At 44.2% G+C, this 12,093-nt stretch overlaps 1 protein-coding gene across 1 annotated transcript in view; it reads right to left on the bottom strand.

Moving 5' to 3' along the window:
• The window catches only part of LOC122321583 (uncharacterized), a 43,270-nt gene extending 32,332 nt beyond the window's left edge, over positions 1-10,938 (bottom strand). Inside the window, exon 1 of the mRNA XM_043212105.2 lies at positions 10,611-10,938. Coding sequence (XP_043068040.1) covers positions 10,718-10,813 — 96 coding nt within the window. The 5' untranslated portion in view covers positions 10,814-10,938 and the 3' untranslated portion in view covers positions 10,611-10,717. The remainder of the gene's footprint in view (positions 1-10,610) is intronic.
• Positions 10,939-12,093: the final 1,155 nt, after the last annotated feature.

Raw genomic sequence — 12,093 nt, 5'->3', positions numbered from 1 at the left:
CTGGCTCGTGTGTGGCAATTATCAAGTGTTCACTGTGGTTAGTTTTACGACCTTGACTGGAAAGCCAGGGATTTGGTTTGCTTTTTTTTATTCGGTTAGCAATTGTGATTTTTATGGCTTTACGCTCCGAATGAGTTGTGATGCTCGAGGGTAGCATCACCCTCTTTACAGACCCAGATTGGAACAAGTTAAGTAAAACATTATTACGAATTATGGGTAATACTTCATGGCCATTATCTAATCTGATATGCTTTTAATTGTTAAATCAACAGTTTAATTTAATAATTTCTAGAAGACAAATTTTATAGAAATGGGTTTCTGTTTAAAAAGATTTTAATTCAATTCATTACACTTAAAAAAAAAAAGCCCCCCTCTCTTATGGCAGAAAAAAATAAAATAATCAAAAAGGGCAACCGGCTGAAGGAGAGGGGCATAAAAAAATAATAATAATAAACCGCCGCTCGAATTCGATGCAGACACGGGCGGATATTTTTTGACGTTGCCCAAGGAGAAGACATGCTGTGTGTTCCCCCTCGAAAAAAATAATATATATATGTATGTATATGTACCCCCGTCCTGCCCCATCCAACCCCCGCTGGTGAGGGGCGTAAATGGTTTCGAGGCCGAAATACAAAGAAAAAAAACCGAAATTCTCTGACGCAGCTGGAGGGCAGAAGCAAAAGTAGTAACAGGAACAGGAAAAGGATGAGCATGCGGACGAGGACGAGGACCAGAGCCACATCCTTTGTGCCAAAAAGGTAGCCACAAAAGCAACAAAAATGGCAACAACAACAATGGTGGTTGCAATTTCCAAAAGTGGAAATGAAAACTTTTTTTCGTTTTCGGTTTGTTTTTTTTTGCATACTGGAGATCCGATGAGAAGAACAAATACCATCGAAAAAGGTTGCATAAATTGAAGAAATATAATCCAACTCATCACGGATTCTTCTTCAATCCGTAAGGGATTTTCGCGAATTTTTCCCGTTGCCTTTTGCTTTATGGTTAAAGGTTTCATAACTTTAATTTCCGCCATGGCTTGGTGAGCATCTCCTGGTGCCATCAAGGGAGATGACACCACAAAAAAAAACCCTTACGACGACATGTTCACTTTGTATGTAAATCATCCCAGAGCAACAAGAACAGGATGCAAAAGGGCAGAGCATGGCCGGATGGCAGGCGAGGATGGCTGGAGGCTGCCAGGATGCGCCGTAGGTGGCCAGCGGTATGCAACGACCGCAGAGGGCGCCGTAAAAGCTTTTTGTGTCAACGCCATCAACGGTGAAATCAATTCAACCGCCGTCGCCAGAGGACCACAACCCCACTCACCCACTCGAACCGGGCGAACCCACCCATTGGACCATCGTCTGCTCCTGGCATTGTTGATGATGCCAAGCTGAGGTCCTGTGGACACCGAACAACGAAGGACACTGTTGTGCATCTTCCCCGCTCCACTTGGAGTGTGAACTTTCACCTACGCGTTCGACTGCCCAGCATGGGGCACACCAGCCGAGAAGGAGCGGCCAAAGGACACAGACAGAGACAAAGGGAGCGAGATGGCATCAGCAAGTGTCAATAGCAAAAGCGTCGAGGGAATTATGAAATATTTTATTAAAACCGAAAGGCAAATGAAGAAAGGGCCGCGCCGGGCGGAAAATCCAGGCATGGGAAATTGTCTAGGGTGGAAAATTTCAGTGGTAATTGTTTCTAAATGAAAGCAAAAATGAAATATTGAAGACCAGAGGACCAAGAATCTGAGGTATTTGGTAGGTATTTAAGGGAAATGTTTTTGGGATTTTATCTGCAAAGTAAACCGACTTTATAAACACATTTCCAATCTCAATCAGAAGCCAGAACCAATCTATAACTCTCATTAAATTAATGCATTTCCACTGAGAATCATTCAAATGCCAGCCATCACCATCAAACAAATCCCGAGCTGTAAAACGCCAATTCCAAAATGCAAAACAAACTGTCACTGAATAGAACCGCAGAGCAGGGGGCTGCCAGGTCAGGCCATAATTTATGGCTGCCAATTTCAATTATTTAATCAATAATATTAATTTTCGTATCATATTTTGTCACGGCCAATAAATGAGAAATTTGTAAAACAGGGACGGCCATAAGGGACGGACACCGACATTTCACTCATGCAGCACATATACACACATGCCTCATGCAAGCAGATGCACAAAAGTGCATTCGTGTTCACACATTCGCACATCGAAAAGCCAATTGTCCTGCAACAATCCGAGGACCACCCAGTCCCCTCCCTGGTGGCTGAATGGCATTGCACATTTCATTTGCATTTTGTGCAGCGGCTGCAATTTCATTTGTCATGCCACCCCCAGTCCCCAACCCCCAGGACATTCCTGGGCAAACCCCCAATGAAATTAGCCACTTAAATTCGCTGCCCACTGCCACTTTCATTAGCAACAATTACTCAGAGCGGATGAATGAATGGCTGGCTTGCAAAAGTTTGCAGGACGAAACTTTCGCTTTAATATCGAAAAGGATAAAGTGAAAATGTGCATCCGGGCTATGCATTTTTCCACTCGATGCGATCCTTGTTTTTAATCAAATTGTCAATCGCTGTCGCTTGTTGTCCTCGCTCGCCTTGTAGTCCGAGTGTCCTTTGGGCCTGTGTGTGTCGAACGGGGGGGTGGTAGCTTGCCCCTTATTTATGGCCAATAAACTTCAAACGTTGCATTGGAATTTTTTCATTTATTGCCTGCCGCCCATTGCCAGCTCCCCATCCTTATAGCTGCTGGGTTGTTGTCTTTTCCGCTTCGAGGACAGTGTGAATTTAATTTTGTGTAAATTGCAACAGCAACAGCAGAATGAAACTGACAAAATACTTCGCAGGACTTGGCACATTGGCAGGGGCATGCTGGCCCAAGGAATTTAATCAAATTTAACAGAGAGGGAAAAATTACTTGAATTTACATACAGATTAGGTTGAGTGTTGTGCGGAGAATTTTCAAAATGAAAATGGAAATGGAAATGGCAATGGGTGTGGGGAGGAATAGTAGTGATTATCCAAGGATATTGGGCTAAAAATCCTTATTAAAGTATTCTCTGAAATATTTATTCTCTAAAAAAAATTACCCAAAAATCCTAAGCATATGCAGACCAAATGACCACCAAAATTACGTCACTAATGTCTAGACTAGGTCATAAAACTGATCATTAACCTAATAACCATAAAGATAATGAGGACATAGCCATTGACCTTGCTACAGTTAGGCGACCACACGCCTACAAGAACGAGGATTAAGGATCGGCAGGCCTACAACACCGAACAACTTGCCCTTTCCGTTGACCTTGACGTGATTTTAGAATTGCATAAGATTACACCAAAGCCGAAAATAGGAACTCCCGGCGTGTCCTTGCCGTTGTCCTTGTTAGGAGAACACCGCTGTGAAAGTGTAACTGCAGCGAAGCGATTGCATAAGTTCCTTTCAGATGTCCTGTCAATGTTTTGGCTATTGAAATTTTGCGAAAATCAAATCGAACAATGGCCAACTTTCTCTTTTTTTGTTGCCTTTAATCCTAGCTGGCCTTTTGTTTCGGGCCAGGCTCGAAACACTTTCGCCTCAAAAGGATTTGATCCTTTGTGAAGGCGAACAAACAGGTTGCCTGCCTGCCTTTTAGAATGCACTCAGAAAAATTAATCCAAGATATTTTTGGCAACTATATTGGCTAATAACAAGAGTAGTTAAAAATGTTTCCAGTGTATGTAAGAGAAGCAAGATCTCAGTATGGCTCAGTCAGCGGTCCAACGAAGATGGATTGTGTGTGAAAATCCTTTCAAATGATTTGTTTACCAACAGAGCCGCGGCCACAGTCTCAGTCTCCTCCTCGGCTCCTAAGCCTCTACATCCACTACCCTTCCTTCTTTGGAAACTCTTCCTCCAGCCACTGCTTCTCCCTCCCCTGTTGACTGCCTGCTGGTGCGGAGCGTTCTTATCCAGCTCTGGCAGCTGTTGCATTTTCCACGCATTTATCAGTCGATGCCATGTCCATGTCCTCCGCATCCACATCCACATCCACATCCTCATCAGCTCTCTGGAGCCGTGGACAACACATATTTCAATGTTCGTGACTCGATTTTTCCGCTTACGTTTTCATTTTGGCCCCGTCTTGGCCCCGAACCCTCCTCCCCTAGCTCTGTCTCCTGTTCATTTTCCTGCTCCTTGCTGGCTAGAGCGATTTAATTTTTATTATATGCGCTTCGGTCAATCGCACTCACCTCGTTCCCCAGTTCCTGGCCAGCCATCACCTTTGGCTCGGTTTATCGACAAACACTTTACCAACGAAGCCATCATGAAATGGCAGACTTAGATGGCCATCCAGAGGCGTGGATGGAGGTGTTTTGAGAGGGTATCAACTATAGGAATTAGACACGTATTTCTACCAAACTAAGAGAACCCCTTCTCGGTGCCACTCCATCTGTTTACACATCGCTGGCCTTTTCTGGTTTCTCCCCTTTAATTTCTCATTTTGGGAAGCTCTCCTGTCCGGGAAGTAAAAACATGTTTGTGCCGAGTCTGGTCCTGGGACTTCAACCCGATTCGGCAGCTCATCTCCGTTAGGTTTCACCCGACTCAACATGGGATATGGTGCCTCGGACTGGTTTTTCGACCGGCAACTCACTAAGAGTCAGGCAAAAGCCCCGCTGTTCTCAGCCTGTTCACCTGCCTATCGCGGCTTATTAAAATAACTCTAAAGGAGAAATAAAACTAAAGCCTTTCGCTAATCGCACTTGTCACTTTTGTCCGCGTTTTGTCCCCCCATTGGAGGAGCCACTTTAAGTGGTCATAGCTCATAAATGCATCCGGGGCAATCTTCAATTCATTTACATTTTTATTCGCACAGATTAGGAGTATCGGCAGTGTCATCTGCTTTTGTGCCCTGCAGCTCTGCGGCTTATGCTAAGAGCCAGTCGGGCGCGAAGTTGGTCAAAAGCACGAGGACTCTGTATGGGGTGGAGGGGTAGACATCACCTTCGATGGACTCGCACGTTCGCCAAACTGTTGCAATGTCGCAAATTTTTATCGCACGTCTACAAGAAATTCAACGCGTGCACATTCCGCATTCAAGATGCTCACACAGCATCCCAAAAAAAAGAGCTCCACACAGTGGATTGGTATATATAAAAAATATAAAAGGACAATATTAAAAAAGACTATTATAGAGACTATTAAATTAATGTTGTGATTGGTAAGCCTTGAATTTTCCACAAACTTTTTTCCAATATTTTAAGTACTTGGCCCAGGGTAAATCGCTTAGCTGTCTGGTCCTGGTCGCACTCGCACACAGCTGTCTGTCTATTTGCCGGTTTTGGCCAAGAATCGAGGGAACCTCAAATCGAGTCCCTGAGTCCCTTGGCCCGACAGCCGAGTTGGCAGGCTGCCTGCCCAGGAAGACGGAGCTGGAGCTGGATTCTGGATGTTCGATTCTCCAGTCGAAGGAGGAGAAGAAATCGACATGGCTGCAATTGACTAGCGCTTGTTTGATTGCATTCGTGGGCCAGTCGCGTAAAGTCGAGGAAATCGCACCTTGGCCGAGGTCTGTGAATGTGGCTTCCACACAGTCGTTGGATTGGCAATGCGATTGCGATTGCCTTCGAGCCTTCAAGTCGGTTTGTGTCTCTGCCATTTCGCAGGAATAAAGATGTTAAACGTTTTGCTGATTCGTGTTTTATGAACTCAATTTCAATTTATAATCTCTGTTGCCACTCACTGGCCCCTCTGTTGCCCTCGCCCCGTCCTCTTGCCACTTTGGGGCGTTTTAGCCATTGTGTTATCGCCTAGAAATACACTTGGCCAATTGGCCAAACCTTCTGGCCCTGCTGCTCCTTCGTTCTGTACCCTGTCACTCTCTATCTGGTGGGTTACTTAGTTCGGTTCGTTTTGGTTCTTGGTCCTTTTGTCCGTTGCATTGTCAGGTCTGCAATTTTAATGTTGACAGAAATCAGATATAGCCAACTGCTGGAATGCTGCCTGCGCATTTAAGGTATTTGAAATGTATCCCATTCAGCTACCCATTCCATTCTAGTATCCCCCTCTCCTGGCCATACTTGGAGCTGTGGCTAGCGATGGCATCGCCAATGAGCCTGTTTCGGTTTCTGTCTCCCAGTGGGTGAAAAGTGGTTGCGTGTTTACCTGCAATGACAAAGAGGTGGGCATCGGAAATTAGTTTAATTTGTAGGATATACTAGAGAGAGATCATACTTAAAAAGAGGAAGATTAAATTGTCAATGTTATGGTACTTATGAGGATAAATATTATGAGATTTAAAGCCTGAAGTTTTCCTTAGAAAGTACCCAACTTTCTTCAAATTAAATCTTATTAAAATTGTAGTATTTCATCCCTGAAGAGTGTGTCTAAAATTTTCCCTTATTTCGAGCGTGTGTAGTAATGCGACACAACAAGAAATCATATTTCACAGACGAAATCATTCCAATTAAGTGCAACATGTATTTTAGTGGCGCCAACGTTGCCCTCGTGGGACCTTTGACATACATGGGTATATGGCTACCCAATCTTCTAGCTCCCGTACCCCGACCCTCCTTACTTTGGATATTCTTCCCTTTGGATTTTTTTGGGGGAAACTGTGTGTGAAAGATGTTGTAGTTGCTAGAGGCAGTTGTGAAGATCTAATTTCCCCACAAGCAGCTTGTAATATCCTGTTTGGTCTGGGTTTAAGGATATGTACTTCCTTCGGCTGTAAGATACGCATACTTTGGAAACAGATTATATTTGTGGGCTGAGAGATGTGTGTTTTTTGGGTCTGACACTTTGAAACAATTTAGTTATTTCATATTTGCTGACATCATCTCGTTCTAATGCAAAAGTCCAACTTCCCCTTTTGGATTTGGGCCTCCTGGGGGTTGGGGGCGTGGCCCTGCCACAGCATTCGGGGGTGGTTTCCGTCACTGGTGCTCTCTCCCTTTCGCACTCAACTATTGACGTGGTTGACGTTGACAGTTCCATTGATTTATGGCCCGCTTGGTCTTTTTTTTTCCTCCTGGTCCTACGATAACTGAAATCTTATCCATCAGGCTGGGTTCCGCCACCCCCACCCTTCCCAGCCGGCAAGAGCTTTCCTCTAATGAATATCATTTGAGGACAATTAGTTAATTGAGTGGCTTATCCGGACTTATCCTTTTTTTCCATTTTCCTAGGTGCGTATGTGTTATCAGGCTGGAATTTCACCTTTTCTGAAATTTCCTTTTGAAAACTCCCTAACTGACACACACCAGGTTTCCCCCTTTTCCATTTTCCCCGGGGGGAGGGGTTCGATTGCGGTAAATGCAGTACATCCGATGGCCAGTGACGGCCAAAAGGAAAATGGGTAGGGAAATGGCGGGAAAAGCCAGGCGAAAAAGTGTGTAATGAATTATTACCCTCCGATAAAAGTGCATGTCGTGTTGTTTTCCTTTTTTTTCAGGCAGTTTTCCGTTTTTTTTCGAAACGGGTTTTGAAATGCGGTTGAAAGAATATTAAAGATGGCTCAAATGAATCAAAGAGTTAACCATTTTTGATTCTGTATTTTTTTCCTAACAAGCTTCCCTCTGTAGTTCTGCAATCACCTGCCGACTACCCATTTGCTAATCACTTGCAACATTCACCGCTCCGGGGTCTAGACAAACACTTCAATTAGAAAAACACCGCACATCCTCCCCCATGTCCTTCGAACCAAAGCTCACTGCCCCTCCTTGGCCTGGAGCCCTTTTGGCCCGCAAGTGAATTCATTTTAGTTTCGGATTCGATGAATCAGTTGGAAATTTTTACTGCAACAAAACGGGGGGCGTGGCTGCCACAAACAACAAAAAAAGATGCGAAATAAGAGAGGGCGGCAGACGATTTGAGGATGTTGAATAAAAATGTGAATTAAAAAAAAAATACAAAATATGGCAATCGATGCTGCGCCTCTCTAGAAGTATACACAGAGAATAATAAGAGAAAGATATTTTATTGAATTGAAATTCTGTAAATAGCTAAAACCCTATACTTTTTTTGAAGTGTAGGGGGAGGGGATTGTAAACCGGCTGAGCTAGCTCTTTGGGATTAAGTTGTGAATCGTGATCTTGGCCAAAAGACTAAGCAAGTGCCTGAAACTGGGACTCGAGACTGGCAACTGGGGACTTCGGAGACTTCTTCCAGCTGCAGTCTGAAGTCTGAAGAGCCTTGGAGTCAGGGGCTTGCCCTGCCCGCGGTGATTAATCCATGAACTTCTCCTTCGGAGAGCTCTTCGCAACATCATGTGGAAGGTGGAAGATTTTCGACTCTAGATACTTTCGGGGTTAAAATGGCTGAACAGTCTCTGAGCAGCTGGCCCTGGCTCTGCCGATATTTAACCCGTGATTACAATGTTTGTAAATTTTTTTTTCCCCCTTCCTTTCTCGACTGGAAGATTCTGTTTTAGCTTTTCTTTTTCCATTTTTTCTTTTTTGGTTCACCTTGCGGGCCAATTTGTTGGAGAGCCTGGGCAACGACAGGCTGGCAAAATGAAGCTAAATTGCTGGAACAGGAGGAGGACGAGCTCCGGCTCATGCTCCTGGTAGTTGAGCAATTTATTACTGCCGCAAATTGATTTTTATCTAGGCCTAATCGATTGTTCCTAGGAGCGACTGGGAAAGCAACGGGCAAAAGAGGACCGGGATTAACGAAAATTATTTATGTTAGTTCACACGTTGTTTTACACGTAATTTATTAACTTGGGTTTTTAGTGCAAAACTCTATGACCTTGGGGGCAGTGTTGGAAAATCGGTTTTCCGCCCAGGCCCAGGACAGGGGTGGTGTGAAGGTGATTTACAATTTATTCCACCTCCCCCCTCACATGGATGGATGATGCGATAATTTGCACCAGACTGGAGCTGGCCAAAAAGATATTTATGACAGAGAAATGAGCGCCAATTGCTGCAATTACCAGCGCGTGTTTGGCCGTCGGCGAAGTTGGCCCAAACGAGTTTAGATTCGGTTTTAGATAGATTTAGTGTAGAACTAGCGATCGATGGGGGTTAGAGCTTTAGAAGGGGGTAATTTGCTCAGTATATTAGTGGCTTGTACTTGAAAGGCTTCCTGGTTTTTTGTGATATTTTTTAACCCATTTAAGACCATTGTATTAAAGACTCAAACTTAACAAATCGATACATTTTTAATATCCTCAATTGTTACATGTAAATTGTAAATTTCAGAGGTCGGGGGGATGGATGGATGTTCGCTGGAGAATCGACAGTCGAACCGCAGAACAGCAGACCGCATCGCTGTGTTTTATATATTAATTTGCGAACAATCGAAAATCGACATGTGACACGCGTTCGATATTCCCTCCTGTCCCTCTGACTCATTTTTTTGTAATTTTTTTTTTTTTTTTTGTAAATTTATGCGTTACGAATTGCATTTGCAATTTTTTCTGCTGCTGCTGGCGCTGTCGTTGTTGCGGCTGCTCTTGTTGTAAATGCAACATCGATGAATGCGAAATGAGAAAAGTGAAAGAGACGGCAAAAGGTCGCGGGGAAAGAGATAGGGGACGGTAGAGACCGTAGACGGCTTCCCTCCGTTTGTCACAAATAATAATAATAATCGTAGCAATGAGGGACCCCGAGAATAATTCCTGTAACAGTACAGACATACATACATATGAGGATATACATTCATGTAACCGACCTGCATCTGTCGCAGTCGCTGACTGTCTCTGTCTCGGTCTCCCTCCCCTATCTTCCCCCCCTCCAGGACTTGGGACATATCAAAAACAATTCCAGCTCATCAGCATCATCGTTGTCAGTCCCCCCACCCTTATGATTTTTTTCTTTCCTCCCCGACATTCGCACACGCCATAAATCAATGTTCGATTTTCCCAACAACAGCAGCATCAGAAGGGAAATTCGCATGGGCAAAAAAAACGAAAGAGACAGACAGCGGGAAGCGAGAGTGAGACAGCATCAGGCAAGGACACAGGACATTATGTTCGCGCCATGTTTAAAAATGCGTTGTTGTTGGTCTGATGTTTTTTTTTGCTTTTCGCTCGCCTGATTTTCAATTCCCATTTTTGTAATTTTTATTTTTTTTTGGTCACAGCGCGTGTTGCATTTCATCTCATGCGTTACACACATTTCATTGTGTTTCCCCATTGTTGTTTTTGTTGTTGTTGCTGTGGCATTGCTCAATTCCATTTGCAGCAGCGGTGGAAATGCATCGCATTTTTTTGGGTGACATGCGGGGCGCCGCGACAATGGCAAGAGGAGCCAAAAGGCCAGGTATTGCCAAGGAAAGGGAATACTTGTGGTCTCAGCCGTAAAAGACACTGAATGGGAAATAGTTCTGAAAATAGCTTCACATAAGCGGAAAACTGAATGGAGAGCCAAGTAATAGTCTAAATAACATAAATTCCAATGGATGGCAATATAAAATAATTCCATAAAAAATAATATACTTTCCCCCTTGCAACCTCATCAAAATAATGCACTCTGACCCCAACAAACAAACCAAAACATTATTTATAGTACAAATACATTTTCAACACTCGTTGAGTTGGAAAAACTTTCTCCACCAGCAGATGTTTCGAAAGTTTTTGAGAACTTTTCATAGACCTCCCAGTATTACCTGCAGTGGATTGAGCGACACTTTCCATCGAACTGAAACCTCCGGAAAATGAATGACGTAGTGGAAAACGTATTGCCGATTAATATTATTAACTTTTTCTTAGTTGGCTATTTGCGAAGCTTTTTCCGCTTGGTTGGAGGGCGCAGTTTTCGCTTTTCGAGGATAATCGTGGACAGCAGCTCGACGGGCGTTAGGGGGCACATGTTCGCTCGGGAGTCGCGGAGGGGGGCGGGAAAAGCCTCAGATCCATTGGCCGTGTCAGCCGGACATTAGGCCAAAACTCAATTAGACACTATATATGGATTATTATTTGAAAACGACTACAACTCATTTGCCGACGGCGAATTGTTTTCAATTATTGCCACTTTATCGCTTTTGGCCACGTTTTCTCCGGAAAAATTATATAGCGCTCGAATCTCTCTCGACTCTACGCTGCGAATTTGCCAACTAGAGGATGCCTCCAGTTTGTTGGCCGCCTTAGGAGCCCAACAGAAGCATATACTTTCTGCTGCTCTTCTCCATCAACAGAATTCTCAGTCGTTCCTCTTATTTGGGGAGCGTTTTGCTGGCGCGCTCGAAAATGCTTAACAAAAGCCCCCGAAATGACAGCCATGGGGTGGAGGGGAGATGGGGGCAGGGGTGGCGGATATCAAGGCGCAATAAATTATTCCGCCCGCCTGCAGGGGTCGCCACTTAAGAGAGCGGCCCCAGGGTCAAAGCGAACGAGATGGTGGTGCCCCAAAGAGAGCTTCCACGGCCACATAATAATAACACAATTTTCAACTAGCAATAAACTTTTGGCAATGACTTCATTGCTGTGGCAACTATAACTTTATGGCTCTTTGATGGCCCACTGGCCCCCTCATCCCCACAAGACTCAGTTCTCTTTGAGGTTCTCGGCATGCGCAGTCTTTGGCGATGGCTCTCTTTCGGGGAGGCTGCCACCCCCTAGGAGGGGCACCACCATCACCGTTGAGCGGTCACAGGCTGCTGTCGAAAAGTGGAGGTTCCTGGAGAAAACAATAAAAACCAGAACAATAACAGCAAGGACGATGGGAGCCAATGGGAGCCTATAAAGGGTCTTCAATAAAAATAATTATAATTCTTATAAAATATTCAAATAATAGAAACATTTCTTCTTTATTAAATCTCTTAAGAATTAATATTAATTACATTTATTCCACATACTCTTCCCCCATAAATATGCCCATTCTATACCATTTAATTGACTTTATCGAGTGCATCCCAAAAATCAGTTCAGTCCCATTGTCTCCTCGGAGATTGTCATCGTCATCTCGCCATGGCCATCATCATCTGCACATTTATTTGGCTTGGAAGTGTGCTGCATGTAAAGGCAGCTAATAAAATTAAAATGCCATATTTCAGCCGTTGATACCAATAAGTGCGCTCCGAGTTGCCCCTCGGATGCTCCTCCTCCTCCTCCCTTGCCACAACGACGACGATCTCCTTCTGTTGATGGTGC

The sequence above is a fragment of the Drosophila bipectinata genome, chromosome 3R, assembly GCF_030179905.1.
Source record: "Drosophila bipectinata strain 14024-0381.07 chromosome 3R, DbipHiC1v2, whole genome shotgun sequence".
In the NCBI taxonomy this organism is placed as follows: domain Eukaryota; kingdom Metazoa; phylum Arthropoda; class Insecta; order Diptera; family Drosophilidae; genus Drosophila; species Drosophila bipectinata.
Note: the sequence above shows the minus strand (reverse complement) of the source record. Positions and strands in the feature narration are given on the sequence as shown.